The following is a 23980-nucleotide window of genomic DNA, read 5'->3' on the forward strand; positions in this document are numbered from 1 at the left end:
TAAGAATTTAACTTCTGTGTTGTAGCACCTTGAAGTCTGGTAGACGTTACCAGATTACAGGGCACAACACAGAAGAAGTATAGTTTTACGTAATCCATTACGGAGCCCCGGAATTGTAGTCAACCTACATAACTTCTAGTTAATTTTCTGAGGCCCTCCCACGCCCTAACATTCAGCCAATGCGGAATAGAAGGAATATAGGTAAAACTTCGCCGAAGGTTGTAAACGAATAACAAATCTGTCAGGTGAGTTTCAGCCAATAAGATGCGTACATCCGCACCTGTAGAGACGCCTTCACTGTGACTCAAGGTCATTTTGCATTGTGTGCCCAGAAAGTGAGTGATATATCAAACGGAAGGGGTCCAGAGGATTATGAGAGGTTTACATATTAACACATTGGAAAACAACGTCTTCACGAAAGAGATGATTGACAAACATTGGCGTAAAGTTGATGTGAACACTCGCACTACAAAAGCAGAACCAATTAGGGCGACATTAAAGTTGGACGTTGTTGTTTGGATGTTGAATATGTCCACCTCCTGCCTTGGTGTTATATCAGGGATAAGTTTCTAAAATGAAACACAACTTTCGTGAAGATTCTGTATTACAAACATATCAATGATATTTGAAGCCTGACAAATCATATGCCTTCGTAAAGAAGGCTGTCTTCTGGATTATAGAGCCTGTATAGAATTATTTGTTCTAGTCTTCATATGCATTTGTTTTTAACTAGAAGGTTACTGCAATTAAAATTTAAAGGAAAGAGACGTATGGGTAGACCCAGAAGAAAATATTTCAGACATTCCTTCTAGAATATAAACGAAGGCAAGAAATCGTAGAGTGGTGACTGAAGACATTTCGGCTATGGATATAAAATCGAAATATTGATAGAAGAAGAATATATTGAAGTTTTAACTTAATGTATTGATCAACAGATATTAGAGATCGATGTGGAGAAGCTCGTATGATAGAGGGAGTTTGTATCTTGGGGTGACGTATTTTAAGATTATCGATATATAGTGAGTAAGTAGGTCTACAGTGTGTGGTTTTTTCTAGAATATATTCATTTCTACAAAGTGTTTTAAGTTATCATTTGAGCGTTCATTTGTTTCCTTTTCCGTTGCTGAGGAAAATATATTGCTACATTTGATACGCTAATTAAAATAAGGTTTATTGAAAATATAATTAAAGTTATTGTGCTTCTATGAGTGGAAGCTTCTAAGAGTCCAGTTTGGGTGTTATTTAGGATTATTTAAAATAGATATTCGTAAACTAATTAAAAGGCGTACTAATATGATTCCAAGATAGTTTCATGAAGTAGTCACTCGACGAAATATTACCTTCGACTAGAGACCAAGGTAAACCACGAAACAGTATGGGCCCTAGATCACATTATGGTACAAATATGCAGTCGTTCTTCTTTATAGTCATTCAGAACGAGCATGCGCAAAGCAGATTCCGATCGATGAATTGGTCCACAGACCGACGCCATTATAACATACAAGAAGGCGTGTCATGGGTATTTCTGAGTATCCAGATGAAGTTAAAAAGTGTTTTCCAATGGAAGGAAGGTAGATTGGTGCACACAAGTTCATTCTGTGAAAAATATGTGTATTGTAGTAATAAATTGGATTAGATCATTCCAGTGCAATTTTTGTTATTAATGTATAAACAAACTGTGATTATTTGTAAATTCGTGGCTCAGTTTCAGCTATATCTAAAATACACTTATAAGTCTTAAAGTATTCGTAACATAAGATACAATTGTTGCTAATTTATTTTATCTTCTCGTTCATTCTTTACTGCACATTCTTCCTTCATTTGTCTGTTTTATTTCATATAACACTCGTTTTCGACAGTAACATAGTAAATATGGACCTAAAGGCAGTCGGGAATCATAACAACAAGAACCTTGTCGAACAAACCAGGTAGGTTTTAAGGGTGATTAGTCAGCAAAACACTGTAGGTACTTATTTTGCCACCCCTGTAACGGTTTTTATTCCCTTATAATATTCTCCAGGGAGACGAAAATACCATTGACTTCCCACTGTGTTCCCGTCGTACATGAGGTCAACTGTTGCTACTGCTGCAAAGTTTCGCTGAAGACGAGTACAAAGGTCATAGGATGGATCGTACTGGTAAGTTTTTATAGTGTCATTCAAATTACCACATATGTTGGTTGGTAAATGCAATGTGTCCAAAATGTATCAACACATAATAATTTTCGTTAAGACTATGTACTAACAATAACGGGCTCTTTACGATGCAATTTGTAAACATTTCCGATACAAAATCAGGCTGAAAGTCACACCATCAACCTTTCTTCCAGATTATCAGCTTGTGTCTTTCGACATCGGATACAACATATTTGACACAGATGCAAAAGTCTGAATTTCTAAAGCTAGCAGAAGGTAATTTATATTTCTTTTTACTTAACTATATGATTTCGCTGTGGTTTCACTTACTTACCAACATACTGCTACACGTTAGTGCATACTTAAACCGGTTGTTCTTATTAAGATAATGAAAGGAGATGTCACAACTAAATATGATACCCATTCTATATGCTTTCTAACTAACGACATGCTTTAAATATCTAACGTCATATTATTCTCTTTAAAAGTTTAAAACAAATATGTTTAGTTGAAATCCCCTTTCTCCTTGCTGCATAATTTTTAAGTAAATATTGGTTAGCATTTTTATTACGAACTACTTCAAGAAGTGTCCTCATTAAGAAATAAAGTCTTTCAGATAGTCATGAAATTACTGGCCTGTCATATAACCCGAAGGCTCATCATACAATCGCCCTCACAAGAGCCACACTCTGATTCCTACCCTGAGTCATGCAAATCCATTTCATATCCAGTTCCTCTCTTTCTCTTAGAGATACTTTAAATGCAGTGTCCCGTCTAAGCCTAGGTTTTCCAAGTGGTCTCTTTCCTTCATGTTTCTGACAAATGTATTTACTCCTTATCTCTCCCTTGTGTGCTATATTCCTTCTCTATCATATCCTTTTCATTTGATCACGCAAGTAATGTCTGGCGATGACTAACTTACAAATTACGAAGCTTCGCATTGATACTTCAGTCTCCTGTTACTTTCTCTCCCTCATATAGAGACAGATACATTTTTTGCCCACTAATATAACCCCACGTCATTATTTACTGCTGATATTTAGTATACAGATAACAGTACAGAGATGAACCAAGACATAAACCCAATTTTGATTACTTTCAGAATGGAAGGAATTCGTGACCTTCGAATTAATAATACACACGGCGATTTCAATGCTGAGTTCGCTTATGCTACTGGGGGTTCATTTTGTAAGTATGCAGTATTTCTAACATTGCCACCACCGTTAGGCTTCTACCACTACTGATACTTAAGAGGAGGATAGCTGTCTTCTGAGTTATAGCGCTGTGCAGTCTGGTTTGACGATGAGGGCCCTGATAATTGAGGCAGCACGTACCACTTAAAAATCAGTAAACTTCTACCAGACTACATGGAGATGAATCTAAGAAAACAACCATCTTCTAATTACACTTTTTGTAAAGTGTTGTTTCCTTCGTAGAGTAACAATTATTCTCTAAAGATGGAGTGTGTTGCGTTGGCATCTACCATTGAGTTTACGTAAAAGTAACATCGACATCTTTATCGCCTTAAGAAACATTTTCTATTTTATTATCATACGCTCTTTTATCTTAGGACAATTTGGTAAAATTGTCTCAGAAGTTTTTGAAGTAGAAAATACAATAACAATTAATTAATATTTCTGGGTTGTTGCGCCGTTTATGTATGGTATATGTTTACCAACGTTTCGGAGGTCATACTGCCTCCGTCATCAGGGCGATTCTTAGTATGAAGATTTCTGTCTTCTGGGTTATTGCGCTGTGTAGTCTGGTCGATGTTTACCAACGTTTCAGAGGTCATACTGCCTCCGTCATCAGGGCGATTGAGTATGAAGAATTCTGTCTTCTGGGTTGTTCCGCCTTGTAGTCTGGTCGATGTTTACCAACGTTTCAGAGGTCATACTGCCTCCTTCATCAGGGCGATTATCGCAACAACCCAGAAGACAGAAATCTTCATACTCACCGCTGTGAAAAACTCAAATCTTACACAATTAATTAAGTTCTGAACGCAAGAAAGAAGAATGTTTCCTTTATCTTAATTAATTGCCTTTCATTCCCGTGTGTCCTTGCTGCAGGAAGTTCCAGTTCTGATGTTGCCCCACTTGGTCGTAGATTTGCTGCTCATAATCGCACTTGCATTAATGCATATGCAGATAACTCTCAACTCATCGGGTTACAGTGTGGGTTGCGGAACGGTGATAGTCTTGACCTGTACCCTCTTCATCGGTAAGACGAATAGCGTTCCTTGACAGCCGCCCATTACAAATAAATAAATCACTAGTCGCTGTAGCATTTTTTTCGATATCGCAACTTGTACAAGCAGTAAAAATTACCGACGTTTCGGAGAAACATGTTGTCTCCTTTATCAGCGCTGAGGTAGCGGGAAATGTTTTTCTAGTTTTCCTCCACACAGAATCCAATCAGTTTCCTCCGAAAAGTTTTTAATTTTTACCGCTTTATACCCGACATATTTAAACCAGTAAATTTATTCTCCAAGAGGTAAATATAGTTTTCCAGTTAATACCGTAAATATGTATAACTTATTTAAGAGGAGACAGTTATTAATAATCCATTATTTTGTTCTGTCATATTTAATCTGTTTAAGATTCATTTTAAAAAATGTTATAACTTTGTTTATTATTATTTTGATTCAATAGTACAATTTACTTGTCTTGCAGGGCTCATAATGTACCTGTGGATGGTCCAGTATAATTGTTACCGCCAGTTTGTGGAGAAACGCCATTGCACCTGCGGGAAATTGTCTATAGTTACTTCAGAAAGCGGGGATCGCGGCACGTTCTACACAACAGAAGAGTTCGAGGAAGACTACTCAGCTCTGACCGCCGTGTTCACAATGTACGCATTGACTATGATGGACAACGAAAATAACCACGCACAGGGATGAGGATTACGCATGCGCACGTCCTCCAACAGGCTCCTCTTATTCCACTAAAGACTCTTCACAAAATGGCGGTTCTGTAGTTGGACTGGCTTGTAATGGCGGAAGCCAGGCCAGAACACGAAGTAGGCAGAGAGTAAGAAGCCTTTGACAATGTCATCCCAGTGCCCGTGGGACCTAATCCACGGCCTAGGTGTATCTGAACAACTGTCATCTTCTCAAGAAAGTCTCCACTAGTTTGTATGCCTGAAATGTTTTCTTAGGCTTTCCTGTTTCTCTGTATTATCGAAAGATAAACTCGTGATATTTCGATCTGTGAACATAATTAATAGTTTCAAACAAATAGGTTAAATTGAAATATACTTATATAGAGATTTGAAAAAGTGGATCAGTATATAAAAAGCGCTCAAGATTCATCTTTAACACTTAACGCTCACTTGTTTGTTCCGTCGTCATTAAAATCTTTCTTGGGTAATTAATCTTTCTATCGCCCCTCAAAGATGTGTGTTTTTTCGCAGACCTTATATCGGAATCCCAAACAGTTGTGAAAATAATTGTACAGCCTTTGTGTTGTTTCCTGTTGTCCAGAATGTTGATCCTTATGACATAACAGATGTTTTGTTACTTCAGGCAATATCCAACAACACCAACAATTTTATTTAATATATTTTGAACCACTAGCATCACGAAGAATTGTGGATTACCTATGGCAGCCAACATATAAGCACTCCCTTGATGCTACTGATTCAGCCTATATTTTCTTACACTGCAACTTGTATAAAAGTAGTGGTGATATTATTAAAAAAATATTCCTCTAAACTATATTTTGGAAAAATTAAGCAAAAAGGAGTAGTCACATGATACTAACTAAAACTGTGTAAACATAGTTTTAATTAGAATATCTGAAGGCAGGATACCATTTCGCATAGGTGGAAACACAATATGATATATCTCAGCGTGGTCCAACTGGCAGCCCGCGAAAGTATTTGTTAATTTGTTACTAATTAGTACAAACCCATTTATTTTGAAGTTGATATTCCGTCACTGGTAAAAGAACATTCTGCTCAGTGCTCTCACTAAAGTCATTGACTTTAAAGCATAAGATATACGTTCTACCGGTACAAATTGTTATTATATTAGATACAAGCTGTTAAAGTAGCGGAGTTCAAATAATTTGTGTAAGTTTTCAAGGTAAAAATTGTGAGAGATACAAGCTGTTGTAGGAGCGAATTTAAAATAATATACAACTCTGTAGTAGTTTGTGCACATTTAAATAAAACTTATATATGTCAGCATGTGCAATGGTAATTTGTCATTTCTGAATAAGTATTATTAAAGATGACGACAATGCAAAAATAATGACAGTAAGACCCTTGGGTCCAACAGGGAAACTATTCTGGCCTGAGTGAGGAAAAATTTGGACAACCCTGATAAAGATGATGGCTCTCTGCCGGGAAGTAGTACCGTTTACTCCTCACTCATCACCTGGTAATGGAGGCAGCAAGGTCCTCTGAAACGTTGGTAAACTTCTGCCAGACGACGTGGTGCTACAACCCATCAAATTTTACACAATATGGAATAGAGACAATGCAAAATAATACAATATATGATACGAAATTAATTAACCAAAGTTATGGGAAGGGAATGTTCTGGATTTATCGGACTGAGAATAGTTTCCGTTGGAGACATTTTGTGAGCAAAGTAATGAACATGTGTCCTATAAAAGGCGGGACATTTTTTGAAAATCTAAATGAATATTATTTCGTCAAAGATAGCTCTTAAGAGACCTATATGGAGGTCCAAAAATTTGTTCCGACTCATCTGAAACTTCGTATCAACATTGGAACACTAGTGACCACAATATTTCTGTGCTAAATTTACAAACATAAATAAGACGGCTTTACAGTTTTCTGAGATGGAAACATAACTAGGTAAATGCGTCAATTTCTTCGTGAAATCCTGTAATTTTGTGCGATAAGAGATCTTCAAACATATGTAGGTCCTTCATTTTATATGGCGAAGATCTTTTCTTTTTTTAGGTACAATTACAATATGGCAGCTGAGCGAAATCAGTGTTTAGTTTTCTGTTCCGTGATACGTAATTCAAGCTACAATAGAAAAACATAGGCCATAAATCCCTTAACAGCATTACCATGACAACAGCTATAACAACATACAAATTCAGAAATATTATCAGGCAAGACACAAAGTCCTTTAATAATGATAACCATCCAACATATCCATGAAATTAGGTAGACTAAATAAAACAAAACTAATTTCAAAGAAGTCAAAAGTTAAGTCTGTATAGGTGTAGTTAAAAGCTGGCCTGACATATTTCCTATTCAGAAGTTTTTTCAAATCTGAACAGAGTTATTTTCGACATCTCAGTGTGACCCAAACATCGATGTACGTTACAAGTGATAGTTTCGTAATATGAACACACAGTAACTAACGAAGTTACCAGTCCAGTTAAAAGTCCTCGGCTTCAGATCGTCATCAAGATGGAGCCAAATTATTGATCTGACTCAACTGCAGACAGCTTCTAATGGCGCCTACATGGCGCCAAGTTCTGGAATGAATATCAGCCCGTTCACTACTCGGGATCAACAGGAAGTTTTTAAAAACTGTATAAGTATTGCAGTTAAGGTTAAAATTAGGTTGTAGCCTATTCGTTATCTGAATATATCCACAGTCATTAATTCAATTCAATTACTCCCTGCAGAACATCTGCTTAGTGTCAAAAATCAGGTAAGAAGCCAAAGGGGTGTTGTATATAACTAATGTAAACAACGAAGGAATGTAAAGTAGCAGTAATTTAGATTAACCCTTTGAAGCCGAAGATCGTCTGAATATTATTTATGAATTCAGTCCGTACCGCGAAGAAAACACTACACCTCACCATTACGAAAATCAGCTGGTTAACCCTTTGAAGCCGAAGCTCGTCTTCATAATATTTACGAATCCAGACCGTACCGCGAAGAAAACACTTCACTTAACCATTAGAAGTCGAATCAGGCGGTACCACATAAGATTTAACAAAAGAACATCCCGGTCATGACTAAATTTGATAAAAAATCAAGATAAAAGGAGTCCTAAAATATCTGGTCAGACCTAATCAGTGTTATTTAAAATATAACCTGCAACTACTCCTTAACTTAATTTGTCTCTGCTGCAAACTATTGCTAATATTATGGCGCAGGACCTAACTGTACAGCATCTTGCGCAGATCCAGAGAGGCTCAGTCTGTGTTTTGACTTCGTCAAGGTCGGGAGACAGCTCCACTCTGACACAGTGTTACGACTCAGGGTCGTATCAACTCACTGAGAGAAGTGAAATATTGCTTTGTTATTAAATTCTGAATAAGCTCATACATTTACTGAATTTGAATGTTTTAGAGCTGTGTATCCTGAATCACTGGACACTTAAATATTGTATTCTTCTGATAAATATATATAGCAGGGCAAATTTATTCTTCTTACGATCAGTAATTCAAGTTTTATTTCTAAAGCCTCACCTTTAGATTATTCTACTTTTAACAAATCTGTGTTAAATTTTATTAACTTAAGTCACTGTCGTTCATTGTTTATACCAAAAATATCGGACCTTGTCCATTGTTTTAAGATACGAGTAGAGCCAACTTCCGAAACAGTGTCCTGATAGCTTTGTTACTTTTAATATTATTGAGATAATGTAACTGTGATATCTTAATATCTGTTACAATCGTTCTCATAAAAATGAGAAGAAAGTACGCTGGTAGGAAAAACTCAACAAGGACACGCGTGTTACTCGCTCACGCTAGAGCGTCTAATGTCATATCATCGTAACACCCAAATATTGTATGTGTGTTATGTGAGACCCGCAGACGAACTTGTAGTGTTTTATTGTGATTTTTTGACAGGTGCAACGCGAAATGTTAACAATAAAATGGGTTCCGGTAGTGAACCACGTTAACCTACGCTGCTGTACATGCTCGTTGCGAACTGCGACATTGCTCATTGCATGGATGGGATTGGTGAGTCGAATGAATGAAGTAATTAATTAAGGTCGCGTTGTTTGGAAAGCCGGGACAAACCATTGATTGCAAGTAGGTCCTACTGGGCTCTGTGAATGGAACATATGTAGTTTAGGTTTAATGTTATTTGTTTAAGAGGTCAGGACTGATGATATCATAAATATAATATTATTAAAATGTTCGGAACAAAAAAATGTTAAAGATTTAGTAATATTAAATGGCGTAACAGTAATAAAGATGTAGCTCATAAGAGAGTAACTAATTTAGCAATTTTTTTAAGAATAAATGAATATATGGAAATGTCAAAATAGAATTAGATGTTAATGATAAATTAATAATTAGTAAAATAATAAAAATTATGTAGGGAGAATGTAATTACAGTTATGAGAATAGGTATTTCTTTGAAAACTTTAATGTTGGTATTCAGATGGTGATGACAATTCAAGTTATGGACGCTGCGTGTCGATTGTATTATTATAGAGAAGATATTGCTTACGCAATTGTGAAAGAAGAAATTATTGAAGTAGCAGAACTTGATGCAATAAATTCAGATGACAACAACCAGTTTGGAGGAAATCGCAGTGTTGTTAGTCAAGACAAGAGATCCCTTGATGAAGGAAGCAATAAAGAAGACAAGGGAGTTGTTAGTGATCATAACGACAAATCAGCTTATGCATTTTTAACAGGTAACTCATTACGTCACGAGCTGAGTTGGCTAACTCCCTTATCAATCCTGAAATAAACGGTTAAACAACTGTTAGGCTAAAGATGGCTGTGTTTCTTTGGTGTGAAATCTCCAAAAGAAACCAGTGATTATGTTTCAATGTTAGTGTTCACCTACCTCTGTCATAATAATAAGACTTAGAGGTGATATGATTGTATAATTTGTTACAGTAAGCCGAGAAGCTCTGGCTGGAAGATTGTTCTGTGGTCTTTTGCTCGTGCTGGTTTATGGAAGTCTTCTGTTTGGCGCATGGACGGTGGGTACAACAGCGTTTGTCCGAACGTAATGTGTTCATTTTATCCTCTGAATACTTACTAAAATATCTGATGGCGTATTGTAGACGTCCGTTATTAGGTTAAAAGTCTGTGTAAACAACAATTTTTTTTATAAAAGTTAAGATTGTATTAAGATCCACTACGTGTGTCGACCTTAATTGGTCATTTTTAGTGTTTGAAAATAATATTTGTGCATGTTTAAAAAGTACCCCATAAACATCTTAGTGAAATTTTAAATAGAGTTTGGGAAAGGAGCGGTTATTGTAAAATTTAAGAAAATTCCAGGGCAATTTCTTCCGATTAATTGCTCATTAATTATTCAAAGACTAAGATTGACCTATGACTCGATTTCTATGATTATAATAATATGAGAGTTCAGTTCGGTGATACAGGTGAATGATTAAAATCAAGAACTTAGTCTTAAACCAAACACATTCAGAAACATGATCGAAGATAAACAAGATATGCCTAACCGGCTTGTAATTATTTTCCTTAAAAGTGTAACAGAATTGCCTTTCATTTTTATTTACATTTAAATTTAGTTTGAATTTCGAATGTGACGTTTAAACCACTCCAACGATTCACAGTTCAAGACGTACGTAGACTTATGTTTGGCATGTGTGTTTGTTTCTTGTAGATACGTCATTTTTATTCCAAGTAACACAAGTAAATTTTTCAAGAGTTATTCTTGTGTAAGTGGTGTTTGTATAATGTTGTATAAAACGAGATATCTTTTTAATAAGTCTACAAAATGAAAACTTGACGGTAATTTGGCGTGGTTGTTATGAAGTTTTATTATGTGTACTAGCACAAATGCATTTATATTGACTGCAATCGAAAACATACTTTAGCTATGATTAATTCAATTCAATTTCATGTTTTAGGAGAAATCTCTGTTCATATTGCCGTACGTGTTAGTAGGATTCTGTGGCATCGTTATCCTTGCCATAAGTGTCGTCGTGGGTGGCGTTATAATGATCTATAAATCTCCATACGAGGGATTTTTGAGTCTGTTATTTGGCGTACCAATTACACGTAAGTAAACTTGTCCAACGGTTTGATATTTTTATTTCTGTATTACCACTGTCTTTTAATAAATGTTCATGTCGAAGCATCATGCCATATTTTCATAATCTGAGATATTTGGTCTGTCAACATAAAATACTGTGATATATATCAGACATGAAAGACGTAATTCTGACGCTACTGTAGACAAAGATAGACAGCTACGTTTGGACGAATAAAAGCCGATAATGCACATTTACCTAAACAGATTATGTCATAATTTAGTATTCTGTAAATCAGCAATTTTGTTGATGTCGCCTTATGGCATAATGCCCTCGATGTGTTTGATTTTTGACCGGTCATTGAAGTCTCTTCTAAGATCAATATAATTTGTGTGCTACTGTAGTAAAAGTGAATCATTTAGAGTACATTGGAATTGAAAGTCAGTTCGATGTAAGCAGGTGAAAATAATATGGAAATTAAAATGCTGAAACATAAATAATACTTTAATCTTGAATCATTCTGATTTTCTTGCAGTGTTGTTGGCCTATCTGTGGGCTGCTGTTTATACCTACTACAGAGAGCTTACAGAGGGGGGTGTAGCTCAGAGGGATACGCAACTTGAAAATTTAACTTATATGAAGTCCGAGCCGGAGGAAGAAGAAATTATAAATCCAGAAGAAATTCAGAAAGCTTATGAAACAATAGAATACAATATCCAACAGAAGCAGCCATACGCTGTTTAAAATATGTGTAATGAAAATGCGACTAGTGCATTAAATGCATTGCTCAGCGATTATCTCCACGTTGTAAAATAATAGGACTACTGAACATTTTTCCTGTTATTTTCAACTAATCTCTGCCAGGTGCCCTTCTGGGTCTCAGAACACAGTCTTACTGATATAAACTAAAACTGATTGAGCTTTTCCTTCTGTCGAAATTCCGAATTTCTCTATTACATTGAGACAGGAAAAATATGAAGCACTTTAGAGAATGAATTTTCAAACAATCCTATTAAGCACTTATACGAAAGTGTGAGTCTTCAAATTCAAAAAAATCTGTTTTGTACAAAAGTTATTTATTAGTCTGGTGGTGAGAGAATTGAATTTGTATTAATTTGTATTTTCTACTTAAATCAGGATTACTGTTTTGCAAAATACACACATCACTCTTTCTTTAAATTTATAAAAGAGGAACATGTCTCTATCGCTAAAAGAATAAAAGTGTATAAATATTTCTATAAAGTGTAATGCAATTTGATTTTTACATTTCTAAACGTTTTGCTTTGTTAGTAGAACCGTGCTCATTTTTTGTCACGTATATTTTGAATATACGAAAATTGATATACATGTTTGTGGATTCTCGAGCAATTTGCAGTTATCTCGGGTTCTTTGTATCTTATAAGATATTATCTTCTTTCGACCTTATAGGTTCATTAAAAAGATAATTAAACTTACATGAACTTAATACTGCATAAGGAACATAGACTTATGTGCATAAATAATTCTACAAAAAGAAAAATATTTATAATAATTTCTTCTGAGGATTCTCGTATTATCATAATGTATTCTGCACTTCTGTTCAAAATATTCGCAGTTATTAATTGCATTTAATAAGTTTTAATAACCACTTTTCTACCCCACAACACTACGATTGTGGAAACAATATATTAATATGGTGTACTGTTATTTGTCATATTATTGTGTGTTTTTGTCGAAGGCCATTCTAGGAGTTTTCTTTATAAAGTATAATAAACGTATTTCATATGTCCTCAGTGAAGAAGCCAACCGTGGGGCTTTATGTGTCGGCAGGTCACGGGTTTGAATGTCGCGTATGGAACGAATGTATCAGTGTGTACTCTTTCCACCATCAAAATAAATTTAGCTTGTTATCTCTAAGAGTTTAGTCATAGGGATAACTTCGATGCAGGTATAAATAGAGATGCATAAACCATAGACTTTAAATCTGCAAATGCATGTGTATTATCTTGCATTGCGTTTATGAAAATGTTTAAATATAAAAACAGAGATGATAATTACCAATTAATTCTTAAGGAAATAGAGTCAAAACATTTTTCAGCTAAAGTTTAATATTGTTTAGTCTTGAAATGAGAAGTTCAGGCAAATAGTTGCCCAAAATACACAGAATTCTCTTTTTCAGAAAATGGCTTATTCTGCGAAGCATACGTTAGACACTTAATTAGAGCAATTCAATATTTAGCTCTTACTAATAAAAATTTCTTTGTGTTGCCTGTGACAGTCGTGAATTATTTCTGTTGGATTGACAGTTTTTAGATTGCTCTAAACTATAGCTACTTTATGGAAAACCGGTCTTATAGAAAAATGACTCATTTTCTTGTGAAGTAGCTCATGTCGTATTAGGTGAATGTACTAGCATACACACAATAAAAATTTAATTTCTGACGGTATGAACAACTTACGGGGAACGTATGTAGTGTACGAGATCAGCAGGTAATTGATAAACAACGATTACACTCCTCTTTAATTTTTAATTGATTTTCCTTCTTAATTATTCATAAGGATGTGTCTTCTATCCTCAAAATATTTCTCAGCAGAAAAAATTGAACATCGATTGAAGGAAAGTTTACTCCATTATTTTAAAATTCCTAAAGCGATATTTATTTTGTATTTATAAACAAATATCTACGTTATTGTTATAGATGTAAAATAAGTATAATGACACATAACCAAAAAATGTTAAGACTACATTTAACTTTTTAAAAATAGAAACATTCTTGTATACTAAAAATGTAATTTATTCAAAACAACTTAGTATTTTTTCATTTAGAAAAGTGTTAAATGATATATTTTACATAGATGATTTTATATCAGCTTTTAGCAGAGAAAAGTGAGAAATGTTGCTTCGTAACGATTGGGGGATTCACAGTCAAATTTTTGTCGAGGTATCGCGTGAAACAAAGATTTTTTATGATAAGGGACGGTTAAAGACAGACTTTTATTTATATGCACCGAAGATGTGATCTCTGTCGTTATAGTTGCTAGACTTTAGAAATGTTTTGTAAAATGTAATTTAAAAATGTGTTCTCATGAGTCAAAACCAGTGTGTGCTGTATTAGTGTAGTGTTCTCTGTAATTTAATGTTCTGTAACATGAACTCACATGTAAGTAATTTTTGTGTCGTCACCTAAATCTTTGTGAACCTACGTTGGTTCAAATTACAATTAAATTATGCTAAGAGACTTCTTAGTAATAAAGAACTTAATACGCATTCATTATATTAGGCATATTAGGTAGATATTATAATTATACAAATTAATGGAGTATACACTTTCTGATATAAATAATGCAGTTCCTTATATCTTTCTTGTAATGGAGTGTGGCTAATGCGTATGGAATTTATTCCATCCTTCTTCACGATGTTAGATCAGTAGAAGTGTATATTCATTCTGGCACCATTCTGTGGCCAGGTAAAGCTAAATATTATGTGTATTACATGTGATAATTACAATAAAGAAAACCTGGAGTCAGTGTTAGATATATGAACATATTTACCTTACCAGATCTAATGTTAAGGACGCGGAAATCCTTATCGCAATGCCTCAATTATATTCGTTACGCTTATTGATAATAACGTCTTTTCTAATTGTGCGTAAGGACGTAAAGAAAATATCTGTTTTAATAACTGCAGAGGACATCGCTACCAGAACCGTCTCCTTTCGGATTGTTCTCGAATGCCACGTACCATTTCTGTGAGTGACAAATAACTTTTAAATTTTTAACGAATTTCACTCCATTTTATTTATTAAAATGCTTGATAATAGTCAAAATATCAATAACAGGAAAGTCCATCGTAAGGTATGGTCGTTTTCTCTCAAATTCCACTTTATTCGTCATTTGTTATCCTTTTAACGTATCAACCATAACCTACCAGCTAACCTTACAGCCTCAGGTTATGTTGTTTTCATGAAAACAGTGGCTTCAGGGAGTGTCATATTTTTCTGTAAGCCCAGTGACTGCAGACTTTTGTCAGTTAATATGATAGCCATCAACATGAAGAGACTATGAGACATTGTGCAGTTTTACGAATTAAAATTAAATTAAATATACTATATAGATCAAACACTCCTTACTACTGACAAGTTCTTCGGACAGGCACAAAATGTATACAAAATTCGTGCGTTTTATTGATGACTTAATTGATGTTAAAAATGGTGATATATACATATAGTTACTACTGTTCTTTAAAATATAAGATGGAACAATTTAACTTCTGAATTTCTCTCAGCTAATGTGTTGTGTAAAAATCTGATTAATAAAGACTGTGAAATATAATTTTCACAAATTTCCTTCAAACCTATATACATTAAAGGCATGTGATCTATTCTTACATCTAAATTCCCCTGGACGGAAAACTGGGACATAAATATATCTTATTAAAGTTATTTAGAATTTTAATATATTTCTTTATAATATATATATTAACATAAGACCAGCATTATAGGTCATATACAGTAAGTTAAGGCAGTATATAGACGGTTCCAAGTTTTTCGCTATTTTCTCAGTTACTCTATGAACCGTATCGGAATATTCCATCTCACCGTACTCGACATTAAATGCCAAAACCAGTGGATACGACTTCTTTAATTAATCCGCAAAACCAGAAAAAAGCAGTCAGTACAAGACTTTCAAAACCCAGACGATAACCTGGCACTAGAGGCTTCATCGCCGGTGACACAAAGTCTGGCGCCTTTGAAAGCAGAGTGCGCATTGATTTCTGTCTGAGAGATGTTTGTTCGTGCAACACACAAGAAGCAGTGTCGGTCCATTTCTGTTTTGAAAAGTTCTATTACCAGTATCATCTGTAACATTCCTACAGAGAATACTAAATACTCTTATCGCAATATGAACTCATCAATTATTATTTTAAATAAGTTAATATTAACTGATTTTGAATAGTTTTGATATTTTCACGACGGGTCCGAAAATGGCTGTCTTCTGTGTTGTGACGCCGTAAAGTCTGGTAGAAGTTTACCAACTTTTAATCGCCCTGATGACGGAGTCAGTATGACCTCCGAAACGTTCGTAAACATCTACCAGACTACACGGCGCAACAACCCAGAAGACAGAAATCTTCGTATTAACATTTACTCATTACTTAATCTCACAAGACGCATACGAGCTCGAATAAAAATTGGTACCTAGTTTTTGTAACGTGGAAGGCCTAGAGACCTAGATATGGACTGGTGAATTAGACCAAAATGTTAGAGGTATAAGAATGTGGATTGAATTAATATTGTTCAGTTGTGTGCTGTTTTAAACACTATAGTAAACATTGGCGTTCTATAAAGGAGAATTTCCTAAAAAGCTAAGCCACTGTTAGCTTTCTCAACAAGAACCCTTCTGAGTGGAATTTCTTAAGTCACAGTCACTGGTCCAAACACCTAGCAAAGAGTTACATTTGATTTACGTAAAAGTGGCATAAGATCATTGTGGCTGGCCATACAGTATCTTGCGCAGATCCGGACAGAGACTCACTCAGTTCGTGTGGTGGCTTCATTAAGGTCGGCAGAAGTGGGCGCTGCGAAGAAGGTCCTGTTGAAAATCCGGGTGATGAACAAACTTAAGCTGTAAAGTTTAACTCCATAGTTGGTAATTATACAACTAGAGTTTGTTAAATTTCTTGCATTTATGTCAGAGAGATTCCACGCATGTATATATTTCCGATGATATCGTGTTGGATCAATATATGAACCTGATTTTATAATGTGTATATGTATTTATCTGTTCTGCTTAATATGTGGTATTGTTATTCTTGACGTACGAATTGCACAATCAGATTTATTTTGACGAAACCTTAATAAATAGTTAAGCCTATTGATTATGTTCGATGATTAAAGGAGTAAATGTGATTTTTATTAACTTAGCGCTCGCGTGTTTGTGGTTTCTTTTTTCTTCTTCTCCTTCAAAAATTTATTTGGGATTTCGAACAAATTATCTGTCTTGACATTTGCTTATTGCTAACATAAAACTTGTAGGGGGAAATATAATTTTTTTGTCTTGTAATGTTTTTATTGCGTGTATGATATCTCTCTTTATTAAATTTATTATTTTGTATTAGCAAACATATATATCTCTACTTTCGGTTGGCTCGTAGCTGCTACCGACATTTGTAGAGAACGATATTTAAATCTAAATTTAAATGCTCTACTTTAGCTGCATTTTAAAAACCTTATTAGTAATTTTCTTGTTTGTGATGTAGTCTTGTAAGTGGATACCAACATTTTAGAGCAATGTATCACTTCGTCCTTCAGATACGCTGGACAATCTTTTATAAAAAATATATATATATATATATTAAAATTGTATAAAATTATCTTACGACTAAAATTGTTTAGCTGTCCCAATTAAAGTGTATAATTCTGAAACTATCTTAATCATTCTTAAAGTGTACTGGAAAAATTGACTTTTATGAAACAGAATTTAATAAATTTTTGAACTTAACTGAAAAATACGACAACAAAAATTTTAAACGAGTGGTTAGAGGCCACGTGATACCTTGACATTTTATCCATATTTATTTTACATGATTTTCGTAATTCGTTGCTAATTAGACCTATGCAAATGTAGAATTTAATACAGGGGTTTTCTCTGTGCAGGCGTTTAGACGGAGGGTAATACCCGCAACAATGGTTTTGGCAATAAAATGCATCCCACGTATGCAACAGTTTAATTTATGCTGTTTCTCCTGCCAGCTGAAGACGGGAACTATGACTGTAGCAGTAGTTTTACTGGTAAGTGTCGCATCAATGCCATCTTTACCGAACACGCCATAGGCCTGCCTGTCTCAGTAATGTTACATGTTCTGATACTTTCATTTACGTCTTATTTCATTCGTCTTTACGCTAATAGCGAGGGTAGCAAGACCCACTATTCGCCTTTACATTTTATGTATCAGTTCCTCTGGTTTGATATAATCCAGAATTTATATCTTAAAACTATTGATCCTTTTATATGTTTAGTGTGATTCTCTGTACGCGGGATCGGCCAATCGCAAGGATTCATCCTACACAGGACAATATAACATCGAACAATGAGGATAACCACCAACGCCTCGAGTGGTATACAAATGTACTGTTCGAGTAATCGAAAGATCGAGCTATAAAAGATCGTGAAAGTCTCAGACCTCGCATTCATCAAGACTTGCCATCTACTGACTGACTGAGAGCATGTCCCCCTTACTGTTCCTTATATTCATTCTTGTTTACTTTTTACAGATAACAGGTCTGATATATTTCATCAAATCCTTTGTCAGCTTGTGGTATTACACAGAAGAAGAAGAAGAAGAAAGTTTGTTTCTCCTTCCACCAGGTAACATAGTCAAATTTATTTACACTTAATTCTCCTTCTACTCAATTTTGACATCCTGAGTACATAAATTCACCAAAGTTTTACCCTAGTTTTTAATTATCTCGAAAATTAAGCAACATTTAGTGTAATTTGAAAGCTGCCATTTCTGCCTTGCTGAAAACATCAGCCAAAATATGCATTTTAGTGTCTGAAAGTTATAAATTATTCCTTGATGTTTTATGTTTATTATCAAGTTTCTGTAGTCCTTTAGCTGTCAGTTTTAAAGCCGTTGTAATTTTTAGATGCATTTCCTTTATCACAGATCTCTTATAATATTGTTCAATCTTCTGTCACTTTAAAAACTCTAATTATATTTTGTTAGATTCAGATTAACTATACCTAAAGATTAGTAACAATGGTTGATTCCATATAAAGCAGTAGTACGGTAAACATTGTCTATTTCCTGGGGTGTTCTATATATTTCGTAGTTTAAACGCTCAATAAATCCTTATAGAAAATAGGATACTTTTTATAACTGTGTGTGTTATGTATGACAAAGTTATTAGTGAAAATGGCAGATGACAGTGAATCTTAATTTCCAAGTGGTGCTGCCATTAGGTATCTTTTAGAATTCTACTGTAGATAAAGATACGAAACGAACCAAGGAATGAAATAAATGAGTTAGAGATGAAGCTTCCAAAGAAATTATTCCCTGTACAATTTCAATGGTATTGACTACTAGTAAATTTATAATAACCGAATATTATAGGCGTAGGGTGGCTCTGATATAAGCTTTTTTCATTAAAGAACAAATTCAATTCAATTCAATTCAATTCTTTATTATTTGTGTGCTGTATCAACAGCCTGATGGCCAATTACAGATACAGCACAGAGATAAACTCACAAACACAGTAAAACATAAAAGGTAAAACAAGCAATATATAAAATACATTGATACGGAAAGAATACACAAAAATTACTACTAACTACATTAGGATATTTGTAAAAATATCATGAATCAATTAAGTAACTTATACTATTATAAAATGTAAAGAAGTGTGACAATTTTCGTCTCGAATATGTCCAAATCCCTGCAGATGACATTAGCAGCTGATGCGCATCTAGCAGAAGGACTGTTTTTGAACAAAGTGCTAAAACTGAACATAGAAAAATCTCTCAGATTCCGAGCAGGGATGCGGAGACCGACAGCTTCCAGAAGGGAAGGACAGCATTTAAAGCCACGGTAAATCTGTGCAAGGAACAGTGCATCACTGCAATGCCTTCTCTTACGCAGGGTATGGAGTTTTAAAAACTCTAACGCATCAGCGTAGCTGTAATGCACTTGGGGGAGAAAATGATAGTAGCAAAGGGCTGCAAACTTCTGCTGGATACGTTCCAGTTTGTTGGAATCAGTAGTCGTAATAGAATTCCAAGCGACCGAGGCGTACTCGAGCTTGGATCTAACTAACGTTACATATAACATATACAGGCAATCGAGTGAAGAGAACGAAAAGGTTAATGTGCGAATAAGACCCAGCAACTTAATACAATGTGAAAATATGTGGTCAACATGGTTGTGAAATCGGAGCTTGGAGTCGATAAATATTCCCAGGTCTTTAATGGTATCGGTACGTGTTATGGAGGACTGAAAAAGTTTGTAATCAAAGATCAAAGTAGTAGTTTTCCTGGAGAAGGAAATTACTGTAGTTTTACTAATATTGAGTTTCATGAAGTTAGCAGTGCACCAACCTTGTACCGAGTCAATGTCAGTTTGAAGTTGATTGCAGTCGTTGGGAGATTTAATGGCACGAAAAATTTTGATATCATCAGCGAAAAGAAGGCATTTAGAATGATTAATTACTTGGCATATGTCGTCACTAAATAAGTTGAAAAGTAGAGGACCCAAAACAGATCCCTGTGGAACTCCAGAGAGGACTACAAAAGGAGACGAAAGAGTTCCAGAAACGCGAACCTGGGATTGTCTGTTGGTTAAGTAACTACGAAACCAGTGTACATAACCATCAGAGAGTCCAAAAGCACTGAGCTTGTTGAGTAATAGATTGTGAGGGACAAGATCAAATGCACTGCTAAGATCAAAATAAACAGCATCAGCTTGACCCTGGGAGCCAACTATTGGATTAATAAAATCAAGATAGGTTACGAGATTAGTAACTGTAGATTTAGATTTAGTAAAACCATGCTGACAAGGATTTAATTTCGACTTTATGTAATGTGAGACATGATCATAAATAACAAGTTCAAATAATTTGGAAAAAGTATTAAGTATAGAAATGGGTCGGTAGTTACTAACAGTGGCAGAGTTACCTTTTTTAAAAACAGGAACTACTGCTGCCTGTTTCCATAAAATAGGGAAATCATTCTGTGCTAAACTTAGATTAAAGATGTGCTTGAGAACAGGAACAAAGATTTCCGAACAACCCTTTATAACAAAGCTAGGAATGTCATCAAGTCCGACAGATTTGGAAGGTCTCAGACGACGAATTGCTTTACAAATGTCCAATTCGGAGATAGGGGCTAAAGACAAGAAGTCGGAGGACTCCACAGGGGAAGGGGATACGCCTAAAGAGGTACTGTAGACCGACTGAAAATGCTTAGCAAATGTGAAAATGCTTAGCAACGTAAATAAAAAGTTATATATAAAACCATATTAAAACCATCTTTAAATGATTATATTATTATAGTGTAATAGTCCAGTTATTCAAAAGGGGTTTTGCTTCGATTCAAACCATCACCATAAATCATAAAACAAAATACAAGTCTAATAAATTTGTCCCCAAAACGTAGTGCATTTCAAATATACCTCAGGCATTAGACAGTTCATGGCATGTAGTCTGGTAGAACCAATTTGTCGCTATTTCTTTCAAACACCACACACATTTATGTCATCGGTCAGAAGTCCTTAAGTTTGTTCTGCAGATTTGCAAAGAAATTTGTTTATATTACAGACAGTAGGGAAATTCTCGCCTCCAAGGTTACCACCTCCGCAATGTATGTTTTCATCAACGGGCTTCTTATATACGGAGCATGGAAAGTAAGTAGTACATTGTGAATTTGTTATGTATAAAAGCTGTCATTGTTCCATTTAAGTTTGAAAAGCATGAAAGTATTTACCGACATCGAGGTGCTTGTTTATACGTCAAATTCCTCTGTCCCCTAATGTACACTATTAACACGCATCCTGCAGTAAAGAAATTCCTTATTTCCATCTAATTCTTATCTCCAAGACAAAACATACATTTGCTTGTGAAAATTATATCTAAAACATTATTATTATCTTAATCTACTTACAGGAGAAGTCTATACTTATGCTGCCCTGCGTATTTACTCACTTCGTTTTCGTTGTTTTATTCGCCATATTGTTAGTCATGGCAACCATTGACCTGTTCAAATTCGATCAGGTTGCATCTGGCATTATGATAATGGTGATTGGTGGACTAATTTTGGGTAAGCACTGAAGTAAATCTCCTCATCTAAGGCACATTACAGAAATGTATTTATTAATTATGGACAGTCTTTAAATTTCATAATAATTTATTCGTTTTCCATTAGTTTCGAACACTTAAAGAGAACCACCTGAATATGACCAACTAAAGTCGAAACATGTAATGGATTTTAATAAACATTGAATCTGTAATAAGGTTTAGCTGTTCACGAAGCATTTTATACGTTGTAAATATCGATGTACGAGGCTCTTGTATCCAACAACTGGCTTAAATACAGTGTCCCACTTAACTTGGAACCCGCCACAATTGCATGCCGTAGCGACAGCGAACGAACTACCGGGAAATGAGTTTGTCACGAAGCATTACACAGCCGTCGAAGGCTGGTATGTGGGTTCCGAGTTACATGGGGGCGCTCTGTATAGAGATTAGTCAGATATATTATTAAAAATTTATTGACGTGGATCAGTGACAAAGAGTATAAAGTTTTATTGTCATTGGTACACGGCGCTAAGGCAGAGTGTGTTTTCATTTTTTTTAGCGTTCCAGACGTATTGTTTCGCTGTGGTCTACACGTTTTATAGGCAACTGGAAGACAGTGGCTGCATGGCTTCGGAAAACCTCGATTATGATAAACGTGTTGCTATAGAAGAAACAATCATAAACCCAGAAGAAGGGCGAAAGACGTACACACAAATAGAGCACGATATTCTGCAAAAGCAGCCACAAGCCGTGTAAATTCTCGTAGCAATACAGAGTGTCCCAAAAATATACACATACCTTCAATAAATTAAATAGACACATTTTAATAATCTAAACCATTTTACAAGTCAGCATTCCATTTCGTGAATTAGTGAATCTAGCGAAAGTTTTCAAAATGGCCGCCGTTAGCTTCGTGGCAGTTGACAGAAGTGAGGAACAGACTGACAAATTCGCTGGTGTGCGTACATCTTTTTGGGACATTCTGTATATTCTGTAGCTTGTGCACTTTATTCTTGATAAGCTTTCCACTGCTATATATTTTGCTCCAACTAATGAAGTCCACATCTGCCCACTTTGGTTAGAAAAGCGTGTTAACGTGATAAAGTTTGTAGAAAGCAATAATAATCGAATGAGAGACACCGTTATGAAAAGTCGTTTCAGACTGGAAAATTTCAAAAACAGCGATTTTTACAGTGGGTCTAACTTCCTAAGTAAATTATTAGGAATAATAGAGACTACCTTTGCCATTTGGATGCTGCATTGTACTCAAATGTCTGTATCACTTAATAGAATCGTAGTACAAATATATAATATATTAAGTAAGCATAAAAACAATAATACGAACATTATATGCACTCAGCTGCTGAATATACTACATCAAGACTTTAAATCAGCTTGGAAAGCAATATATTCTGATAGCTTGATGACTACACACAAAAGAACTTATGATATAGAATGTGTTGATCCGTATTTCAGTTAGTGATTAATTAATTTTAATCAGGATGTGTATAAATAATAGATGTTGTTTTAAGAATATGTGTATTATGTAACTCCTGTACACAGAAGAAATAGCATGAATTTCTTAACTGCAGTACTCATATGATCACATGTAACAGTGGACGTCTTGTGTAGTTTGATAGACTTAGAATATATAAGTTAGTTACATTGGATTATAGATTGTGATGGTGTGTACTAAAGTATATGAGAATCATATATTATCTGACACTTTTTTAATAAAGTAAAACTAATACAAAAATTTGCTTTCCGCTTGTGGATATTAAAAACAATTCTAGGGGGAGAAAATAAATGTGGAAAGCAAGAGTGACTTAACAATACGTTAACACGTGACGAGATCTCAGGTTGTCACTGCCGCAAAGATTTAGGTATTGGTCTTTGTCACTGGTTGTCAACCGGCGTGCCGCGAATTTTTATATAAATTGTGTATTCGTACATTATGGTTAGAAAAAAATAATATCTTGACTTTCGGAATTAAAATTCGAAATACATTTACGTAAGTTCATCATCGATAGTTTCATTCAACGTATGTCATATTTTCATACGTCTTAATTCTTTTAGGCAAAGGATTTATATGCAGATGGGTTTACAAATTTATAGCCATGTATAGATTCGTACCCGCTTTTTGAAAGGCAATATTTCGTGTCGTC

General features: G+C 34.9%; 3 protein-coding genes across 5 annotated transcripts; all 3 read left to right on the plus strand.

The window, feature by feature from the left end:
* Positions 1–1484: 1484 nt before the first annotated feature.
* On the plus strand, positions 1485–6323 carry LOC110840534 (uncharacterized). 2 transcript variants are annotated; one of them, XM_022085629.2, is made up of 7 exons: positions 1485–1571; positions 1860–1928; positions 2021–2138; positions 2330–2411; positions 3238–3323; positions 4205–4355; positions 4808–6323. In XM_022085629.2, exons 1-7 carry the CDS (start codon positions 1516–1518, stop codon positions 5032–5034), a joined length of 789 nt encoding a protein of 262 aa, XP_021941321.1. In that variant the 5' UTR covers positions 1485–1515; the 3' UTR covers positions 5035–6323. The 2 variants fall into 2 exon arrangements, with proteins under 2 accessions (XP_021941321.1, XP_087207891.1); XM_087351765.1 differs by lacking the exon at positions 1860–1928.
* Positions 6324–8278: 1955 nt separating this feature from the next.
* LOC110840532 (uncharacterized) lies at positions 8279–14558 on the plus strand. 2 transcript variants are annotated; one of them, XM_022085628.2, is made up of 6 exons: positions 8279–8357; positions 8927–9040; positions 9468–9726; positions 9935–10020; positions 10924–11074; positions 11582–14558. In XM_022085628.2, the coding sequence occupies exons 2-6, from the start codon at positions 8939–8941 to the stop codon at positions 11788–11790; spliced, it is 807 nt and encodes a 268-aa protein (XP_021941320.1). In that variant the 5' UTR covers positions 8279–8357; positions 8927–8938; the 3' UTR covers positions 11791–14558. The 2 variants fall into 2 exon arrangements, with proteins under 2 accessions (XP_021941320.1, XP_021941319.1); XM_022085627.2 differs by having other exon boundaries at positions 8282–8512.
* Positions 14559–16342: 1784 nt separating this feature from the next.
* LOC110840531 (uncharacterized) lies at positions 16343–23565 on the plus strand. Its single transcript, XM_022085626.2, has 6 exons — positions 16343–16674; positions 17682–17816; positions 18300–18393; positions 21339–21424; positions 21684–21837; positions 22375–23565. Exons 2-6 carry the CDS (start codon positions 17712–17714, stop codon positions 22569–22571), a joined length of 636 nt encoding a protein of 211 aa, XP_021941318.1. The 5' UTR covers positions 16343–16674; positions 17682–17711; the 3' UTR covers positions 22572–23565.
* Positions 23566–23980: the final 415 nt, after the last annotated feature.

This window comes from Zootermopsis nevadensis, unplaced genomic scaffold, assembly GCF_977971745.1.
Source record: "Zootermopsis nevadensis isolate Lab colony 2312 unplaced genomic scaffold, Znev_1.0 Znev_ptg000020l, whole genome shotgun sequence".
In the NCBI taxonomy this organism is placed as follows: domain Eukaryota; kingdom Metazoa; phylum Arthropoda; class Insecta; order Blattodea; family Termopsidae; genus Zootermopsis; species Zootermopsis nevadensis.

Coding starts and splice junctions, on each gene's coding strand:
- LOC110840534 (XM_022085629.2), top strand. CDS start 1,516: ATGGGTATTTCTGAGTATCCAGATGAAGTTAAAAAGTGTTTTCCAATG. Junction 1,929..2,020: donor AACCTTGTCGAACAAACCAG/GTAGGTTTTAAG, acceptor AATATTCTCCAG/GGAGACGAAAATACCATTGA. Junction 2,139..2,329: donor TCATAGGATGGATCGTACTG/GTAAGTTTTTAT, acceptor CCTTTCTTCCAG/ATTATCAGCTTGTGTCTTTC.
- LOC110840532 (XM_022085628.2), top strand. CDS start 8,939: ATGTTAACAATAAAATGGGTTCCGGTAGTGAACCACGTTAACCTACGC. Junction 9,727..9,934: donor AGCTTATGCATTTTTAACAG/GTAACTCATTAC, acceptor AATTTGTTACAG/TAAGCCGAGAAGCTCTGGCT. Junction 10,021..10,923: donor TTCTGTTTGGCGCATGGACG/GTGGGTACAACA, acceptor TTCATGTTTTAG/GAGAAATCTCTGTTCATATT.
- LOC110840531 (XM_022085626.2), top strand. CDS start 17,712: ATGGTTTTGGCAATAAAATGCATCCCACGTATGCAACAGTTTAATTTA. Junction 17,817..18,299: donor CTGTAGCAGTAGTTTTACTG/GTAAGTGTCGCA, acceptor TACTTTTTACAG/ATAACAGGTCTGATATATTT. Junction 21,425..21,683: donor TTATATACGGAGCATGGAAA/GTAAGTAGTACA, acceptor ATCTACTTACAG/GAGAAGTCTATACTTATGCT.